At 31.1% G+C, this 19864-nt stretch overlaps 4 protein-coding genes across 15 annotated transcripts in view; 3 read left to right on the top strand and 1 right to left on the bottom strand.

Annotated features, from left to right (window-relative positions):
• The first annotated feature begins 5 nt into the window (after window positions 1-5).
• On the top strand, window positions 6-4771 carry LOC105838059 (splicing factor 45). Its single transcript, XM_012683338.3, has 4 exons — window positions 6-608; window positions 748-1056; window positions 2555-2989; window positions 3637-4771. The coding sequence occupies exons 1-4, from the start codon at window positions 492-494 to the stop codon at window positions 3922-3924; spliced, it is 1149 nt and encodes a 382-aa protein (XP_012538792.1). The 5' UTR covers window positions 6-491; the 3' UTR covers window positions 3925-4771.
• LOC105838058 (alpha-1,3/1,6-mannosyltransferase ALG2) lies at window positions 4770-7601 on the bottom strand. Of its 2 annotated transcripts, XM_012683337.3 has the most exons (3): window positions 7174-7601; window positions 5658-5868; window positions 4770-5513 (listed from the first exon to the last, which is right to left on the bottom strand). In XM_012683337.3, the coding sequence occupies exons 1-3, from the start codon at window positions 7414-7416 to the stop codon at window positions 4897-4899; spliced, it is 1071 nt and encodes a 356-aa protein (XP_012538791.1). In that variant the 5' UTR covers window positions 7417-7601; the 3' UTR covers window positions 4770-4896. The 2 variants fall into 2 exon arrangements, with proteins under 2 accessions (XP_012538791.1, XP_012538790.1); XM_012683336.3 differs by having other exon boundaries at window positions 4770-5868.
• A 1485-nt stretch (window positions 7602-9086) lies between these two features.
• On the top strand, window positions 9087-10755 carry LOC105835492 (vesicle transport through interaction with t-SNAREs homolog 1B). 8 transcript variants are annotated; one of them, XM_028195264.1, is made up of 3 exons: window positions 9087-9206; window positions 9584-9767; window positions 9890-10017. In XM_028195264.1, exons 1-3 carry the CDS (start codon window positions 9102-9104, stop codon window positions 9925-9927), a joined length of 327 nt encoding a protein of 108 aa, XP_028051065.1. In that variant the 5' UTR covers window positions 9087-9101; the 3' UTR covers window positions 9928-10017. The 8 variants fall into 8 exon arrangements, with proteins under 8 accessions (XP_028051065.1, XP_028051064.1, XP_028051058.1 ...); XM_028195263.1 differs by having other exon boundaries at window positions 9584-9779; XM_028195257.2 differs by lacking the exon at window positions 9087-9206 and adding exons at window positions 9217-9235; window positions 10112-10755 and having other exon boundaries at window positions 9584-10018.
• Window positions 10756-11705: 950 nt separating this feature from the next.
• Window positions 11706-19864, top strand: part of LOC105835489 (sodium/potassium-transporting ATPase subunit beta-1) — a 42449-nt gene continuing 34290 nt past the window's right edge. The window contains exons 1-7 of one of the 4 annotated variants that reach the window (XM_036289337.1): window positions 11706-12181; window positions 12266-12424; window positions 12523-12711; window positions 14469-14588; window positions 16688-16863; window positions 16996-17091; window positions 18593-18758. In XM_036289337.1, coding sequence (XP_036145230.1) covers window positions 12289-12424; window positions 12523-12711; window positions 14469-14588; window positions 16688-16863; window positions 16996-17091; window positions 18593-18758 — 883 coding nt within the window. In that variant the 5' untranslated portion in view covers window positions 11706-12181; window positions 12266-12288. Of the gene's footprint in view, window positions 12425-12522; window positions 12712-14468; window positions 14589-16687; window positions 16864-16995; window positions 17092-18592; window positions 18759-19864 lie in introns of all 4 variants that reach the window. The other 3 variants (XM_028195255.2, XM_036289338.1, XM_036289339.1) reach the window with 3 other exon arrangements.

The raw sequence follows: 19864 nt of genomic DNA, 5'->3' as shown, positions 1-19864 counted from the left end.
GATACCAAATGTAAAAATGTTGGCATTCGTGGAGTGACGGCACGGTCAAACTTAGCTTTTTAGCTGTGTACGATTGTGTCGACTTGTGTCGTAGTTGGAAAGCACTAGTTCGTACACTGTGTTACACAGTGTCGCCTGTGTACATTGCTGGAAAGCACCCATTATCGTAAACACCCCTTGTTACTTCCATCGTGGCTTATGGTCTGTTCTTTCTAGCTGCACTGTTGCACCGGTGCAATAAGTTAAGTAAGACAAGTATATTTTTTCTCATTCTAACTTTTCTCATTCTTATTGCACCAGTGCAACAGTGCAGATAGAAAGAACAGACTATTATACAGCGTAGAGATACTTATCTCTAATACAGCGGAATGCTCGGTCTCACTCGGTCTATACCAGTCTATACTTACTATGTCTATGGAGCGAACTTACGAAGGATGAGGTTATGTTTGTAATGTCAGTTTAATGCAGTTAAACATTAAAAAAAAATTATTATGTCTTTATACGACGATTTTGACAAGCATCGAACCACAGAGAAAGTTGCGGGGTGGTCTTCCGGCATTAAGTTGTTGCAATCGCAGCTTCAGCTGAAAAAGGCTGCTACAACACAGGTGAATCTATCGTTAACGATATGTAGTGAATAACGAATCTTTACAAGAAATTTTCAACGTAATGTCTTTATATTTTAAAATATAATACTTTATATTTTAAAAATAAAACTTAAAAACTTCTAATTTTTACCTATTGTAGCCCAAACGTGAACAATATAGGAAGGCTACTGCAGTATTAGCGCCAGTGATAGATTTGAAATCAAAAACTAATCGCGATGTCGACAGAGAGGATGACAATGCTCAAAACAATTCACTGACTGGCAGTGTGAGCAGCATTGGAGTAGGTGGCGAATTTGATTGGAATGTAGTGAATGAATATGATCCTATGTGGCCCAATGAATATGAAAAAGTTGTGAAGGAATTACGTGATATTAGAGACAGGGAGCATGATCAGGAGACGGAAATGCGTAAACGTAGAAGGGATAGTACTCGCTTTGAAGATACTCAGGTGACATATATTAAATGTCTGTTATATCTATATTTAGAAAAAAGAGAAAAGCATTTCTCTTTGACATATACACTATCTTCAAAAGTTTCAGCAATCTTTATTTTTTAAGTATCTTTACAGAAAAAATTATAGATGCTTTTAAAAATTTATTTTTTAAAGAGAAGTTTTTAAAATACTTTTAGTCTTGTTCTTACAATATTTTGTTTTCCAACATAAAATTTAAAACTGTTTTCAATATTTTTTTTACTTTGAAGAGCTGTAGCTCAATGAAACATTGTTGAAAAAAAATCAGATTAAAAAAAGTTATTTTGAAGTGGACTTTCTAACCTTGAAAATGGTTCTTTAAAGAATTAGTGATAATTTCTTGCAATAATACCGATCTTCTTGTGTAAAAACTCATGTCTTAAAATGTTTTTTGGCCTATATTTTGCCTACACTTTTATCATTTAAAGTTGCATTTTTATATTGGGTAAATATGAACGTTTATTTTTAAAAATGATGTAAATGTGCTATAAAAGTAGTTCAGAATAATTTTGCTATAAAAATTTGCACTTTTATGCAATATTTGACAATTATGTATAAAAAGATAAATGCTTTTACAATATAATTATATTTATCATCACATTATAGCAATTTTATCGATACTTTTATTGCCATAAGTGATCTGGGAATACTTGTTTTTAACTTTGAAATTAAAAGTTTTTAAGCAAAAATAAAAAATATTATACTTAACTCCCATAATTTTTAAAAAAATTTTTAAACTTTTTTATATTTAATTTTTCGTAAAATACAAGAAAATCTCAAGCTTCAACAAAAATCAAACAACTTTTAACAAGTTATTTGATTTTTAATACGTAAATTTTGAGTATGCATAAACTCAGTTACATATAAAAAAAATATTTATTAAATTTACCAATATATTTAACTCTTACAGGGTAAGTATTGGCTACTTACATCACCAGTTTTATTATTGTTACTTTTACAATTTGGCTATAATAATTAAACTTTATTATTTTTCTAATTTCTAAATACTTTTCCTTCAAATTTTATTAACAAGTAAATTTTTATTCAATGTAATAACTAATTATATAGTAAGAAGTAAATATTAGATCAATATAAATAACATAAGAAATTTTTCAAAATGGCTGATATTTTTCGCCACAAATTTTTTTAAAAGGTTTTTTAAAAAGGTGATTAATAAAACTTATAGCATTATTATTTTTAACGATCAAGTTAATTTAAGATATTATTTTTAGTCTCAGTTTACAACTGTTTTAAGTTTGATAATCATATTCGTACACAATTTATAAAATTAAAAAATGTACTTAATAATTGATATCGAAATATTATTAAGCACAAAGATTTACTTCAACAAAAAATGACACTTTTTATTTTACTTGTGTTAATTTTACAAGCTATTAACCTTAACTTAATTTAGTTATAAGAAATATTAACTTATTCAACTCCGATTATATTGAAATTTTATGTGTATGAACAGCCTGCCAGTGGAAACAGTACAATGATACCTCCTGAAAGAGACGAAGAGAGAACGCCGACCTCGAGAGGTGTAGTAGGAGGTGCCGCCATTGCACCGCCACCGTCGTTACAAGAATCCACGGAATTGCCACCTCCACCACCGCGACAACAATCTAATCTAGGCTATTCGACATCGTCTGTGGCAGCAAAAATAATGGCAAAGTACGGTTTTAAAGAAGGACAGGGTCTCGGTAAAAAGGAACAGGGCATGTCGGTCGCATTGCAAGTAGAAAAAACTAGTAAACGTGGTGGTAGAATAGTTGGTGAAAGGGAGCAATTAATGCCACCACCACCACCACCTGTTGCTTCTCCACCACAGCAATCGCAAGCGCCATCCCAGCCACAACAGCCCCAGGAAGAACCTAGCATTACAGAGATAATGAAATGTCCAAGCAAAGTTAGTACAATCTTATGTAAACTGCCCGACAATATAGTTCGTTTTTAGGCATCCTTTACGGGATAAGGGGAACGTAAAAAGTAGCCATGGCCTAATCATCCAGCAGCGGCTGACAGGACATATTCATCAACCTAATTATTTATCATTGCGAAATAGTCGCTAGATCGAGAGACGTCTATGTCCTTACTCCGCAAGAAGTGCCAAGGAATGAATCATTGTTGAGCAGTGTACAATACAAATAAGCATTCGGCAATAGATGCGAGAAATTTTAATGAGTGATTCTAGATGATAAAATACAAAAAATAAGAATAAAAATGTGATTAAGGTTTCGTTTCTAAATTATAAATTTAGGCCTTCTTTTACGTGAATATTCAAGTATTTATTAAAAAATAAATTTAAAAAAAAATTTTTTAAAAAAAGCTTTTTTGTTATTCTTGATTTTCTCGTTTTATTATTTTGAATCACATACACATTTTTTAAATTTTCTTCTATCTGTGCCGAACACTATAAGTGTGCACACATATAAATTTATATACATGTAAATTATTCCTTAATTTATCTAACAAAATATGTATGTAGTAATTTTATATATCTTAATATTGCTTATCATATAATTCAGATTTATAATCTTAATTACATCATTGTAGGTTGTTCTCTTGCGCAACATGGTTGGTCCTGGAGAGGTTGATGATGATCTTGAACCAGAAGTAAAGGATGAATGCAACACTAAATATGGCGATGTCGCACGTGTTATTATTCATGAAGTGATAGAAGCTTCACCAGAAGAGGCAGTGCGAATTTTTGTCGAGTTTAAGAGAATAGAAAGTGCTATTAAAGCTGTGGTTGATTTAAATGGCCGTTTTTTTGGTGGCAGACAGGTCAAAGCGGGATTCTATTCTAGTGAGAAACTTGATAACTTACAATTGATGGATTAATTTCGCTTGTTTTACAAAAAGAATTTTAAACATTAACTTTTGTTTTCTTAATAAATTGTAAAATTTTTTATATTTCTACTACATATATATAATATAGATCATTAGAAAATAAATTTTTTTCCATTATGATACATAGAATTATTTTATTTTTTCAGTATTATTTAAAATTATAAATTATTATACAAGATATGTTTGTCTTGACAATTTATTTCGATGGGGCATACAAAATTTACTTTTAAAAATCATTTATAAAATTAAGAAATAATTATAATAAAATTAAATAAATAATGTATTTGATGTAAAAATTAAGTGTACATTGGAAAAATAACAGCTAATTTTTGTTTTCAATATTGTTGATTTGTTAGATATGTACAATTTATTTACAAAGTTTTCAACTTAAAAATTCAAAACATGAAATTTTAGGAATATATATCTTGATATGTAATAAATTTTTTTACTGCTTTGAAAATTATTTTTCCAAGTGGGTTTAATGACCTATCTCACAAGATATATAAATTGCAATATATTTTATTTTTATATATAAAATATAAACTAATATATAAAATATAAACTAAATAATTTAAGCTACAAAAATAGAAAATATTAATCTCTCTTAAATTAAATATAGATATCTGACAATTATTATTGACACTGCTTGCATTTGTAGTAGGTCGGACGAATTCGGCTATTTTTATAATAAATTAATAACTTGTTAACTATTGCAAAATGGTACAGAACTGTTTAATAAAAAGTTTAGGCTATTCTATCTCTATGAAAGCGTTGTGTCAATAATTGTTAAACATCTTGTATTGTATTTAACATGAAATAGATATATCATTGAAAAATATTTTCACTTATCCTTTTTATTTTAATAACATTCACATTTAACCAGCATTCTAGATCTAATCAATATGCAAAAAATATGTAGTCTTTTAAATAATTTTTAAATGAAATCTAATAAATTTTATTATTTTATTGCTCATCAGTCAAGTTGCTTATCGTCTTATTTAATTGAGCACTAAAAGCAGCGAAACTGAACGTCGCCAGAAATCTATGCTGACCCGATCTACCAAAATTTTCAAGTTGATTTGGATTTATAATTAAATAAGCTATTTTTGAAGCAAACGCTTCTCCTGACAGGTCGACTAGAAAGCCAGTCTCTCCGGAAATTATCGATTCCGTGGGACCACCGGAATTGTGAGCGATCACTGGCTTACCCATGTACATCGCTTCCAAGGGCACTATTCCAAAGTGCTCATTCGGTGGAGTGTATATCACAATTTTGCAATGATGAAGTATGGAAATCTTATCTATGTCCGAGGGCGAACGTAAGAATATCACTTTGTCCGTTACATGCAATTCATCGGCGAGTCCTATCAATTCTAGGTGATACTCTACGTTTTCCTCGACCCTCTTATCATATCCACCAGCTATTATCAAGTACACTTTTTTATATGTTTCCTTCGTTAAAAAATTCTCCAGCTCCGCTAAAGCCTCTATCACAAGAGATAGTTTCTTTTTACGTTCATATCTATTAATAGACAGCAGTATAATACTATCGTTTGGTAGCTTTCTGTCGAGCACCCTCTCTAGAGATATTATTCGCGTATTATTAAAAAAATCCGTGTTAATGGAAGGGTACAAAATTTCTGGCTCAACTTTCAGTCTCTTGAACGTGTGTTTAAACACGCTACTTGTGTAACCACTATTTACAAATACTTTGTGTGCCATACCAGTCGTGATTTCCTCGAGATAATTCAGTGGCATACGATACAGTTGCTTGATATAGCCACCAGAATGTGAGAGTAGCTGATCTGGATGATGACAATAAAATACTACATATGGAATCCGCAGTCTCAGTATAGGTATACAAATGGATACCAAATCACAGAAGACAATCTCTGGTCTTTGATCACAGAATATTATGTAGCTGGCTGCATATATCTAAAAAATAAATATCACATAAAAATTTATTTCCACAATATAATTGCTTATGACAAATTTTTTTAATAAAGATTTTCTGCAGAGCTAATTTTTTTTTTTTTGTTTTGAGAGCTTAATGTGCCAGATCTTCTTCAGATATACGGCACGTGTAACACTGGGCCTTCTCTTGTACACTTTCGCTGATTTTACCACACTGAATGTTATGTAGATGTGTGTATGTGTATGTGTCGTATATATGTAGATGGGTCAGTTATGGATGAGTGTATGTGTATATGTTTATGTGTACGTGTTTGTCCGCATTGAATGAGCTCGGGTCCGCGTAGGTTTGCTATGCCCAAATGACGGTGCGGTACGGTCACCCCTGCGCGTCTGCAGAGCTAAGATTCTAACTAGGCTAAACACTTCAGTGCCCAAGGCAAATGAAAAATTGACCTTTAATAAAAAAGTATTGCATATAAAATATAATAAAAATATTGTTAATTAGTAGTATTTAATATATTAATAATACTTTAATGGAAATATAATCAGGTATTAATCAGGTATTTATCAAATATACAAATTATATTATGTTATAAAGAAAAAAATATAGTTACTAAATTACAGTAAAAAATAGGTATAAAGTATATATTTTACATTTATGTTAAAGGAGTATTCTCGTCTAAAAAGTTATTTTTTAATATTATTTTAAGGGTGTTGTGCAAAAAATATAGTTTTTTGTTTTAAGTACTATATATAAATATTTACTAACAAAAAATAATCGTAAAAAATTTAGAGCCATAAATAACAATTCTATAAGTAGATAAAGACGAAAAGGTATGGCAACCAAAAAAATGTTCTTCCACGGTTGACACAATTGCAATCTGATAGTTTAAAACAAAAAAAAAAACAAAGATTCTTAAACTGCAAGAATATAGCTATGGCAGTTAGCAGATTTATGAAAAAAAAAAAAAAATTAAAAATAGATTTGTTTATCATTAAAATTCAAGTGATACCATTATAAGTACACACAAGTTTCAAATTGGCGAATTTCTTGCATGCGCATATGGCTATGGAGTATACGTCTATTGCTACACTTCGCTGATATGACAGATTTTCTAACAAATCTAACATAAATAAGCAATTTTAATGATTAATATTTCACTTCGCGGGGCAGAGCAATATTTTTCTCTGCTAGATTCTTACATTTCGTGCAAAAAAACGTGTCAAATAAGAATAATTTCACATTCGTGGTGGTGTAGCTAAACTAAATAATTACCATACATTTTTCGTAATTTCTCTCATTACTTTTGTTAATAATTAACTTACCATACGTATGTAAGCGAAGAGCGCATAGAATCTGCCAAGAAAGTGTCTGGGTAACCAATTGCCTACAACAATGACAGGAATTGTACCATCTTTAGTCTCCGAAAAACAATGTTCTGGATCATGGTGAGTAGTCACGAAGTTCACATTATGACCGTTCTTCTTTAATGCCAGAGCGGCGTCGACGACGAGCCTTTCGGCGCCACCGATACCAAGATCGGGATGTAGAAACGTGACACGCGTCATCGTCACTTGAGAAATAATCCGTTAAATGGATATTGTCACGTATTTATCAGAAAGTATAAAATTGCCATGCTGCAAATAATTTCTTTTGCAATATGGCCCCCGTTCCCACAGGAAACTGGACAGTGTTGCCGCAGCCCTAAAGGCCTTCACACATGAATTGACATAACCGTTATGCAAAAACTCCTGAGGTCTGTCGCGTCGCATGCCCCACATGCTCCTATTCACCCCAACGCACTCCAATACGTTGATTCCGATGACGCCAACCTATTAGAATGCGTTGGAGTGAGTAGAAGCATGTCGGAGCATGTGACGCGAACAGACCCTCCATGTCTGCGGTGAGCTCCGGCAAACGCATGCGGTGACCAATCAGCAACCAGGCGCAGGTCGGGTTCCGGCAAGTCACAGCAAGTGCTTAAATTCTGATTGGTCACCGCATGCGTTTGCCTTCGGTTTCGAGTGAAGTGTTTGCTCGAAGGGGATACGTTCGATAGAATATCGCGAGTGCCAATTAAGTGAAGTGCTACTAGTCGTCGTGCGAGCATACGAAATAGAAAATTCTCGAAACGAATTTGTCTCCGTTCGTTGTATCTCTGCGCGTAATTTTCATTCAAACGGTTTTCTCACCGCTTTCCTTGGCCTGCGTTTCCATAAAGGGCCATCTACAATGGAGAGTTGTAGGCCGTAGCAGTAGTCGTAGACAATATTTTCATTACGTACTGTTTTACTGATTACGGCCTACAACAGACATTGAGCCAATTCAGTGAGTGCTTACGATGAGCGTTTAGGTGTTCGGGGTTAGTTTTTAGTCACCTCTCTATGATAGCCGGCTTGTATATTATTGTTACGTCGTTTATATTATTGACAGCATGGTCGTAGATTTATGCCCAGTCTACAATGAGTCGTTGGTCGTTGGTCGTAAGAAATTTAACCAATTATGTTCGGTTATTCTTCTCTAAGATCAACTGTGATTGGTTAAATTTCTTACGACCAACGACCAACGACTCATTGTAGACTGGGCATTAGCGTTGTTACGACTAAAACACTCCATTGTAGATGGCCCTTAAAGTTACGTGACGTCACGCAACTTTCCTGCTATGATTTTCGCCGCCAATCAGACAAGCCGCCCTTTTCACGTATTTTTTCAAATGTAACGGTCGCGCCAAGTGAAATTCTCGCGCGCGGTTTACGTTTTACTCGTGTGTGATATATTATCCGTAATATCGGGAGTGCCGAATAAAGTATCGAGCGATCGTTATTAATGTGTAGTTCGAGAATAGCAGGATGATGTCAGCAGAAAGCGGTATTCATGGAGCGACTCGGTATTCCGGAAAAGGAATGTAGCAGTAGCAGCAGCAGCATCAGCAGCAGGAGCAGCGACAGCAATCGGTGAGTGAATTTTTATGAAATCAATTAATTGAATTTATATCATGTATATGTGGTATTGCACATTTATAGAACACGAATATGCACATTTGCATAAAATGGATTTAAAATATGAATGCATATAATTGTAAAATTTACGGGTATAGCATGAAACAAAACTAAATAAATGTGGACATAGCATACAAGAGACTCAAAAAGTCATGCATATTACCTACGGAATTCATAGATTTGATTACATAGTTCAATGTGCACATTTTGTGCACATAGAGGCGCTGATAAATGAAAACACCTAAAACGACGCAATGACCCCTCTCAGATCAAACGATCGGTGTAAACAAGGCCAATGGGCAGTCAATGGCAGTCAATGGGCCTGGGGCTCTATTCTTGAATTTATTCGCAAGAGAAACGTATTCGCAAATTCTGTTCTTACAGAAAAGTTAGAAATTTATTGGCTATCGTATGGCTATTAACCAATAAACTTACAACTTTCTGTTAGAGCGAGTATTTGCGTATACGTTTCTCTTGCGAATGACTTCAAGAATCGGGCCCCTGGGGCTCGATTCTTGAATTCATTCGCAAGAAAACGTATGCGAAAATATCCGCTCTAACAGAAAAGTTGCAAGTTTATTGGTTAAAAGTCATACGATAGCCAATAAATTTCCAACTTTTTTGTAAGAACAGAATTTGCGAATATGTTTCTCTTGCGAATGAATTCAAGAATCGAGCCTCTGTTCGCGTTATTTGCCTTTTTCGCATTCGACATCTTCGCTTTCTCTTTCTCCAGTGCTCGAGTATATATTTATCTCGTTTAAAGTGTAAAAAATTTTGGGGATTTCAAGCAACGCGAACAAACCTACTGATTAAACACATTCATGAGTCTTCAGTCTCTCTAGACTGCTCTAGACCAGAAATACGCCTGATCGTCATTCTGGTCATTTCATGTCAGCTATGCGAGTTAATGACAAATGGTCATTTAAGAAGTATATTATTCATTTAAATAGACATATATTGAAACAAATATAGGGCATGCTCACCCCCAACGATCATCGCCCTACAAAACTATAGGAATTCTGGTACTTTGTCTTGTTAGGGACAGAAATTCAAACGGAAAAGGAGAAGAAGAAATAGACCTATACGAATAAGCCAAATATCATTAATTAACAAGTAAAAGAAGATAAACAGTTTCTGATCAAATAATTTTTAATTAACAAACAAAAAGGTAATGTATTAAAATAAAATAAAAGTTATTTCTTAGAGTAGGTAATTTTTTCTATTATAAAATACTGTTTTATTTATTATGTTTATTTATCAGTGCAATAATTTTGATGTTTCGGACGCAACGGAGGATATGTAAAACTTACAAGCAATGTTTAATCATATTTATTTTCTATTTACCGTGTATGCTGATTGAATAATATAAGTAACGAAAATGAATTTCGGCGTGGATTGGGATGCTGAACATCGGCGTATCTTGCTGGATGGAAATGCAGCATTGGAACGTTCAGCACAATCGGTTGCAAGATCTCAGGCTGTTGCAGCAGAGAGCGAGCAGATTGGCACAGAAGTGATTTCTGAATTGGGTGAACAAAGAGATCGTCTCCTACGAGCAAAGCGGAGATTGTCACAGACGGATGAGGAATTGGATAAAACGCGAAAAATTCTAAATGTTATGCGACTAAAGGTTTTAACAAATAAAATTGTGTTAATTTTGATTATATTACTAGAATTAGTCATTCTTGGCATAATTATATACTTAAGATTTTTTCATAAGTGAACTGGGTTATTAATTGTCTATACCATATATTATTAACCATAATAAAACTAAGGTAGAGTTATGTTGAACATAATATAAAATATAATATTCATTAATTATTAGAATGATTGAACAATTTCTGTAAAATTTAATAAAATATGTAAACTAAGTTTTTTAAAAATAGACTATGGGTACTCAGAGAACAATGTGTTTGTACTATTATGTTATAGATGTGATCAGAGCATATGTTACTAGCAAAATTGTAGCAACTGAGTGCTTTGTTGACAAATTAATGGTTTCTGATCTGACAATTTTAGGTAGCAATTTGTTAGTTACATTTTGGTTTGAAATTGATTTAAAATTATTATGCTCTTGTTATTATGCTCTTGCCATAATAACTTATAGGATCACACAATGATGTCATATATTGCCAATAATTCAGGGTAATTTTGATGTGTATTTTTTGTCATTAAACAGCAGGCCATACTTGGACAGAAAAATTTTAATAAAATTTTAATAAATATGCAATATTTATAAATTTATATTTCGCAAAAAGATAACATTTTGCTTTTAATGAAAAATAGATGACATTTTTATGAGAATTTAATAAAAGTAATGTAAATAATGAAGATCAGATTAATTAAAACAGTCTTGTAATGACTTGACTGTCAAAACTTCAGTATACAGATTCGAAACAACCTTTTCTTCTTAAAATGTATTCTTGACTTAATTCTGAAACGATTTTTACTTTTCCAAAAATTTGTTCAAAACTTAATTTTTGAATTATAAAAAAAAATAGTTGTATTACGAGTCGGATACAAGAGGTAGACAAGGGTGGCGTAACTCGCTGTCAGGCACGAGCGCTTCTGAACCCTGTGTATATTGTGTGTGTGTGTGTGTGTGTGTGTGTGTGTGTGTGTATTGTGTGTGTGTGTGTATTGTGTGTGTGTGTGTATGTAAAACAACCTTTTGTCCTTAAAATGGTGTATTTTTGACTGAATCCTGAAACGATTTTTTTTTCTTTCGCAAAAATTTGTTTGAATTTTAGTTCTTGAATTATTAAAAGAAATAGTTGTGTGTATAATATAACGTTTATGTATATGTATAATATATGTATATATATTATACATGTTATGTTTATGTATAATATATGTATATATAATATTATATACATATTATTATATAATATAACGAATAAAAGAATTGAAAGAGAAATACGAACTCAAACGTGACATCTATCTTATTTAGTTTAAATTAACATTTTGAATCTTTTATCCGTAACAGACGTAGCGTTTCGGCCAGACGCTTTCTGGTCCCTATCAAATAGAAATTCACAAAGGACCTAAGTAACAATATTAATTCATATACTTATATAAAAACAATATGGTTGCTGAAAGAATTATATGTTATTTAATTACATTTAACATCTATCTATTGTGGAATGAAAAACATCAAGTATTGCTTTGGGATTTATAGGGAAGCACGTCTACATCTCATAATTTTTGTCCAAATCCCTTTACAACTCAGTGGAAAAAGATAGAAAAACAATGCAAAAGTCAAGTTTAATTTTTTTCATAATTCTGCTCTAGAGAAAGTTATCTGATCTATGAGATACTTTTGTTGAACTGTGTAATGATTAGAATTGTTTGTTGCTTACTTCGTGATCTATTCCGTTTTTTTTATTAATCTGTGTTAATTTGTCATTACATACAGACGAACAAAAAGAAATCCTTAAAATGGTTATTTTGCATGATGATGAATATTATCGAAATAGAGTACCCGAACCCGATTTGGGAGCACTTCGAAATTTTCGGCGATTTGTTTGGAATCCAGATAGAAGACAATTGCTTGGTAGAAGTGGAAAAGAATGGGGTAACTAAGAGGCACATTTTTTAAAATTAATTATTACTAAATATATATTTCTAAGTAATTATTAATTGTGAAATTATCTTAATTATTCGCGTGTGTAGCTTTGCTGGGACTTTTCTACTTTTGTTTCTTTACCGTCTTGGGTTCATTGTTTGTATTACAAATGTGGATCAGTATCGACTACGCTTCAAAATTAGAAAGACCGTTTTTCCTTTATAGCGGTTTAACACCTAGATCTTATTTCGGCAGCAACTTTCCACTTTTTCGTCAATTAAATTTTGATAGTCCAGGTAAATTTTTGATAAATAATAAAACAAGAAATTTTATTTAAAATGGCATAAAATATAATTTTAAACCGAAAATTATTTTAAATTGAAGATTTTTCATGTTTTTAATAAATAAAGGTTGCCGGTACCATTTTGTTCTTAAATTATATTTTTTAAACAAAAATTAAAAATTAAATTGGCAGAGATATAATGAATTTCAAAACTGATATCTCAATCAATATGCACACGTACGCAAACACACACACAATATTTTTAAAAAGTGTTTTTTAAAAACATTTGGTTGTATTAAATAACTCTCTCTCTCTCTCTCTCTCTCTCTCTCTCTCTCTCTCTCTCTCTCTCTCTCTCTCTCTCTCTCGCCTCTCTCTCTCTCTCTCGCTCTCTCTCTCTCTCTCTCTCTCTCTCTCTCCTCTCTCTCTCTCTCTCTCTCTCTCTCTCTCTCTCTCTCTCTCTCTCTCTCTCTCTCTCTCTCTCTCTCTCTCTCTCTCTCTCTCTCTCTCTCTCTCTCTCCCCCCCCCCTCCCTCTGTGTGTGTGTGTGTGCATGCACGTGCGCGTGTTTAAGTTACTATGTAAACCAAGTTATCTTTTTAACTATATAGATATATTAATTGTAGGTATATAATAGGTATATTAATTGAACTATAAAGTAGGTAAAAGAGTAAATTCTACTCTCTTTTTATTACTAGATTTAACTATTCGTTTTAATGAAGTGATGTGTCACAAGTAAACCTTGAAAATTGCGCTCTAAAGTAAAATTAAATAAAGTATAATAAAGTATTTTAACAGTGTATATGATATTGCACACACAAATACTTGTAGTTAATATTATATCCTTATAAAAATGTAATACTGATGGGGGTAATATTAAATTGGCCAGTAATAAAAGGTTTGTTCTTGGTAGCTGCACTGTTATCTGGTGCAATAAGTTAGAATGAAGAAGAATATATTTATCTTATTCTAACTTATTGTACTAGTGCAGCAGTGCAGCGACGAAGAACAGGCCTAAATACTTATTTTTAGTATTAAAAGTACTGCTGTCAATACTCGTAATACTCAAAATAAATAATGATTACTGGCCATCGTTGAAAGTATAAAAGATAGAAAAAAATTTTTAAATAAAAGTTGTATGTTTTCAAGAGTACTTTAAAGTTGTAAAAAATTTTTTTTTACATATTTTTGTTTAACAAAATACCCTCCATTTTTCTTCAAATAAAAACATTTTCAAATAAAAATTTTTTTACCAAATTAAAGGGTTTTTTCCAAAATTCAAATTATTATGTTACAAAATATCACATATGAAAATTAATTATAAATGTTTTTGTACATACATTATCCGTACTCATGCGCAAATAATTATTGTCTAAACAATAAGATATAATAGAAATGGATATAATTGATTCTAGCATCACAAATTATAAATAATATTAGGAATTATAATGGCTTCTATTATTTCTCTTTAAAGCTAGTAAAATTTTTTCTATTTTTTACTTATTAATTATTTTTTATCTCTGTGCATTATTTTTTATAATGATTAATAATATGTTATATTATGATTATTTTCTTAAAACTAATTTTGTTTTTATGCTTTTACATTTTGTTCATTTACATAATAAGATTCCCATGTAGAAATTTAGCGCAGTTTTTTTATTATTGGACAGTTATAATACTAGCTTTTGTCTAGTATAAGAATTCTGAAAAAAATTTTCATCATAGAATTGAGTAGATTTGCAATATTATATTACATATATTTTTTTAACAGGTATTGCCTTTAAACCGAATATTTTATTAGCCAAGAAATCTCCTATTATTTGGGTAGATAATTCTAGTGCGAACGCTCGTCCAAAAAGATACGTGGAAGCCTTGAGCGATTTTTTACAAGGTATGGATACCAAATAAAAACAAATAACTGCATAATTAATATTTATAGATAATTCTATATAATATTATCTATATATAATTCTGCTAATAATAAATATGCTTCTACATAATAATTAATATCTATTGATAAATCTACTTAGCAAGCAAAATGACGCAAACTTTGCGACAAGATGTGTCCGCATAAAGCTTATCGTAAAGCATGCTTTTTTTTTTTTGAAAATAACTAGAGTAAAACTTGCTAGCATAATAGCATAAAGCATGCTAGCATGAAGCATAATAGCAAATTGTAGCAAGAACAAGGAAAATCTTGCCGTACACAATATAATAGTAAATTTGTGACAAGAACATGGTAAATCTTATCGTACACAATATGATATTGTCGCAAGAACAGGACAAATCTTGTCGAAATTAAAATTGACAAAAATGAAATATTAATCCCCAGCTAGCCAGCTTACTAAAATCACATACAGTGAAAGCTTTATAGCAAGGATTGTTTCAATTTTGACAACAATTTTATGATAAGTAATTGTTTTTTGCTTTGTCTTCTAAAAGTTTCGAGCAATTTTACGACAAAAGTTTTCATCACACGATACTGTAAATAACAGAGGAAGACTTATATATAAATATTACATAGAGAAATTACAAGGTTTTCTTCGGCATAATAAAATGCAAAATTTACACAAATAACAGAGTAAACCTTGCCATACGATATGGCAATAAATTTATGGCAGAAACAGAAAAAAATCTTTTTAAACACGGAATAACAGCAAATTAGTAGCAAGAACAAAGTAAAACTTGCCGAGTACACTTTTGCATCAAAATTGCGACAAGGTGTGTCCGCAAACAACTTAGCTTTTGCTGGCAAGGCTTATCACAAATAGTATGACGCATCTTTTATGCATACACAGAAAAAAAGGATATTGTTATTTTGACAATACCTTTAGTTTCAAAATGAAAATCTTGAAATAAGATTATATTGCGTATAGATCAAAAAAATTTACTTAAATAAAGATTTATTTTAAGATTTTATGTGGTTTAATCAAATTTATATTCTTGTTATTTAAGAATAATTTTTTTTAATGGAAATGAAAACATGTTGAATAGAAAATACTGTATGTTCAAATCGAAGATTATAATTTTTTCAGAATAAAATTATCAAAATAATATTATATTTTTGAAATAAGAATTATAGTATTGAAATAAGGCTATAATATTATTGAAATTCAAGATTTTCAAATTCTTCTAAGAAGATTATGTATTGTTGCGTATATATGAAACAATGAATGCGTTTATATGAATATATAAGAGTTAATTTGACACTTGCTTTTTTTCTGTGTATAACAGGGTTGCATTATTGAGTTTTAACAAGAACAACTTCATTTCTGGGTGATTTCACTATCTACCCCGAGATGGCGTATTTCTCGTGAAAAAGATTCACCGACTGGGTGAATAAAAGAGGCTCCCCGAGAACAGAGAACCAAGTACGATTGTACCATTTACATATAATATTGGATTGAGCCCAGCTAGCAAAATGACGCAATCTTTGCGCAAAGTTTTCAGCAAATCTTTACAGCAAAATCGCGACAAGGTGTATCCGTAAAAAACGAACTCAAACTCAGTTATTCTACTTTTTCTCATTCTTTAAATAAATTCTTATTATTTATTACTAACATGTCGTGCAAGTTATTTCGTTCCTGTTGTGTTCCGCGATATTGGTAGTCTGCGCGCTCTTGTCGGCGACCCTGTCCCTCTGCCATTAGGACGAGCTAGCCGGCCTTCGCGTGGGAATTGAGACCGCTTTCGTGATTTTCGCGGATCGACATGCTGTCGAGCACGTCTGGCGCCCAGACTTTGCTCGCGCGGAATAATAGGCATTTGAGCCCTTTTTGGCCCTTCCGGTCTTAGTCTGTTTTTGATCGCGGCTTTTCTGCAAGGAAAAGTGACAATATATATACAATATTTTTTATTCACAAAAAGTGATAAAATTGGTTAACAGACTGTAATTGTTTTTCAAAAATAAAATTTTCAATGGAAGTTCTTATAGTAAATATTTTAATAAAAATAAGGAAAATGATTTAATAACAAATGTTTTTATTTTAGAATATAATAAAAGTAAAGAGAAATATAATACTTTTACGGAATGCAATGATGGGATATCAATTGGATCTAGTACAAGAACATGTTTTTTTGATATTGAAACCCTTGGCGTTTGTGGACAGCCTCCATATGGATACACAGATCCATTGCAGCCGTGTGTCCTCATCAAATTTAATAAAGTAAATAATTATCTTAATTATTTTTGTTAAGATATTGTTTTGAATAGCATTAAATTAACATTTTTTATATAAAATAGCATATTTATTAACTTATTCTTTTTTATTTATTTGTATTAATTATTTATATTGCAGAGATTTAACTGGGTACCAATTCCTTATAATAAATCATCTCATTTACCAGAAAACATGCCACATGCTTTGCAAAAGATTATACAATTTTCAAACAAGGTTTGATTCAAATTTATCATGTAATTTGATATGCACAGTAAAAATTCAAACTTAACACAACTTGCATGTCTTAAATGGTTTATCCAAATTTTTAATTTAATACAAGATAAATATGTTAGGAAGTGATATAAATATTATATAGAAAAAATTAACACAAAAAAATATAACTGATCTAATTTAGAAATTGTGAAGCAATAATATTTATAATATATTAACACGTATACATTTTATTAATCTGTCTTAGAATTGTTTCCAATCTACATTATTTTGGTTTATTTTTTATAAATTATTATTTTAACGATAGAAGTGTTAAATATCAATTTAACTCATATTAAGTTATATTATGTTAATTTAATGCTTAGTTATGTTAAAAACTTAAAGCTAAAGATAAGATTGCTTATTCAGTTTGCAGTAAATCTTGGTGTTAAGTAACAATTTTTCTGTGAATTAAATATTTTTAGTTCATATCGTCGCTTCCGAATAAAAGGGCGTTAACTGGGAAGCCGATTGAAAAAGCGTTAACTGGGAAGCCGATAGAAAAAGTTTTATTACTTTTAAATTAACTCGTGCGCTTAAATTTTTCGCTTCAATTTAAGTTGACTGCCGAAATAATTTTGATGCTTAATTTAAAACTTCAACATATTGAAACGAAAAATTAATATGCACATATAGATAGAGCACCAAAATTATTTCGGCAGCGCTGCCAACTTAAAATAAAGCGAAAAATTTGAGCGCGCAAATTAATGCCTTTTTCAACCGGCTTTCTAGTTAACACCTTTTCCAACTGGCTTCCGAGTTAACGTCCTTTTCAATCGACTTCTAAGTTAACGAGAAATGTTTCAGACAAAAGTTTTATGATTTTAAAGCGGCCAATAGTACCTATTGGTTTGATCTTGGATAATTATTTGCAGGTCAAGTGAAGATCACCTTCAATTTCTTAAATATAACCTTCTATTTTTTATTACGTGTTTTTATTTTATTACGTGAGCTTATCTCGAGAGTTTTCCAAAACACTATAATTAAGAAGTTATATTTTATTAAATATTTTTCGATATTATAAGGCTTCAAAGTTGCACTATTTTGACATGAAATATATCTTATAAAATATTTATTTTTCGATAGTTTTATTTTAGAGGATCCAACTAGTTAAGGCAAGATACGGAGTCTTGTAACTCAAATAATACTTAATGAAAAATAATTTAACTATATTGTTTTGGAAAGCTTTCGAGATAAGCTACAAGATTATTTAATGAAAAATAGTAGGTTCCATTTAAGAAATTAGAGGTGACTTTTACGTGATTTGTAAATGACCATCTAAGGTCAAACCAATAGTACCATCTTACGGCTCTCTTAAAACCATACAACTTTTGTCTAAATTATTTTTTGATATTTTGCTTAGTTTACGAGAAAATTGCCCGCATTGTTTAAAATGAATTACCATGTAGATATATAATATATATGTATATATGTACAATAATTTTGTTTTATAATAATTAAACAGTTTCAAATCTGGTTATGGTGTGATGGAGTGAATAACGTCGATAAAGAGCACATTGGAGAAATTGAATATTTCCCGAGTCCTGGTTTTTCCGTGCAATATTTTCCGTTTGTAGGACAGCCAGATTATTTAGCACCGCTAGTCGCCCTGCGTTTTAAAAATATTTCATGTAAATTATTATAATCTCTCTTTTTCTTTTTTTCTCGCTTTGAGCTATAAAACATGACATCTATTATATGTTTATTAGACACGCTTTATAGCTCAAAGGATCTACTTCCTAGGTAGATTTCCAATAAAATCCATATTATGATAAATGTCTGCTTCAAATCCATGGCCTTGGCAGCCAATGCTTGACACAGTGGGCCGTGCTGTAGCTCGAGCGGCTCAGCATTTTCCTTAGCGCGCTCTCATTCGTACAATTTGAAAAATTAATATCTCGGCTATCATTGGAGATATCCAAAAACTATAGTGGACTTTCATGTTTACCTTGATCCCGTCTGTGTTTCTGTAAAGTATTTCATATCTTATGCGAAACACTCTGTATATATATAAAAGTGCTCTACATCTATATATGTTTTACAAATATATATATATATATATATATATATATATATATAAACATCCTTTATATGTATATATATGTATATACATATATATATATATATATATATATATATACATACTTTTACTTGCAATTTACTGATGCACAATAAATTAAATTAAAAGTAAAAAAATTAAATAATAACCGAGATATTAATCTAATTCCTGAAACGCTTTTTTTACATCGTTTAACTGAAAAGGGGGGGGGTATAATTGACCTTACGCTTTAAAAATATAGTAAATATCATTCAAAAAATCTGAAAAAATTTATGCATTATGCTTAAACCTTCCGGTATCCGAACGAAATGTATACACAAATATCAGATTGGAGTATACTGTAAACGTTCCATTTTATTTTATGTTTGTACTGCTCAAAGGCTAATAACGTTCCAACGCCAGCTAGCGTCTCTCTCAATTCTTAAGACTTTGAATTGAATTGTGGTCGGTGTCGATCCCTTAATTTGGTAAATTAAGAGTTAAAATCAAATTTGTTAGGTTTTGCAAAACTATCCCGGTATAACGTTCTAGGATTAATATTGCCTAGTATTACATTTTTATAAGGGATGTTTCAGTTTTGGCAGAAGAACTTTGTGAACATATAAAAGTTTTCATGATGAGAAAAATATAATCAAAAGTTTATAACTTTTTGCATCAGAAAATGTATGTGTACAATTT

The sequence above is a fragment of the Monomorium pharaonis genome, chromosome 7 (genome assembly GCF_013373865.1).
Source record: "Monomorium pharaonis isolate MP-MQ-018 chromosome 7, ASM1337386v2, whole genome shotgun sequence".
Classification (NCBI taxonomy): domain Eukaryota; kingdom Metazoa; phylum Arthropoda; class Insecta; order Hymenoptera; family Formicidae; genus Monomorium; species Monomorium pharaonis.
The sequence above is the reverse complement of the archived record's forward strand: the minus strand, read 5'-3'. Positions and strand labels throughout refer to the sequence as shown.

Bases quoted from the DNA above. Each gene is read 5' to 3' on its own strand.
- LOC105838059 (XM_012683338.3), top strand. From the start codon at position 492: ATGTCTTTATACGACGATTTTGACAAGCATCGAACCACAGAGAAAGTT. The intron at 1,057-2,554 runs GTGACATATATT...GTGTATGAACAG, and splicing joins CTCGCTTTGAAGATACTCAG to CCTGCCAGTGGAAACAGTAC. The intron at 2,990-3,636 runs GTTAGTACAATC...ACATCATTGTAG, and splicing joins TAATGAAATGTCCAAGCAAA to GTTGTTCTCTTGCGCAACAT.
- LOC105838058 (XM_012683336.3), bottom strand. From the start codon at position 7,416: ATGACGCGTGTCACGTTTCTACATCCCGATCTTGGTATCGGTGGCGCC. The intron at 5,869-7,173 runs GTAAGTTAATTA...TTTATTTTTTAG, and splicing joins TCTTCGCTTACATACGTATG to ATATATGCAGCCAGCTACAT.
- LOC105835492 (XM_028195257.2), top strand. From the start codon at position 10,229: ATGAATTTCGGCGTGGATTGGGATGCTGAACATCGGCGTATCTTGCTG.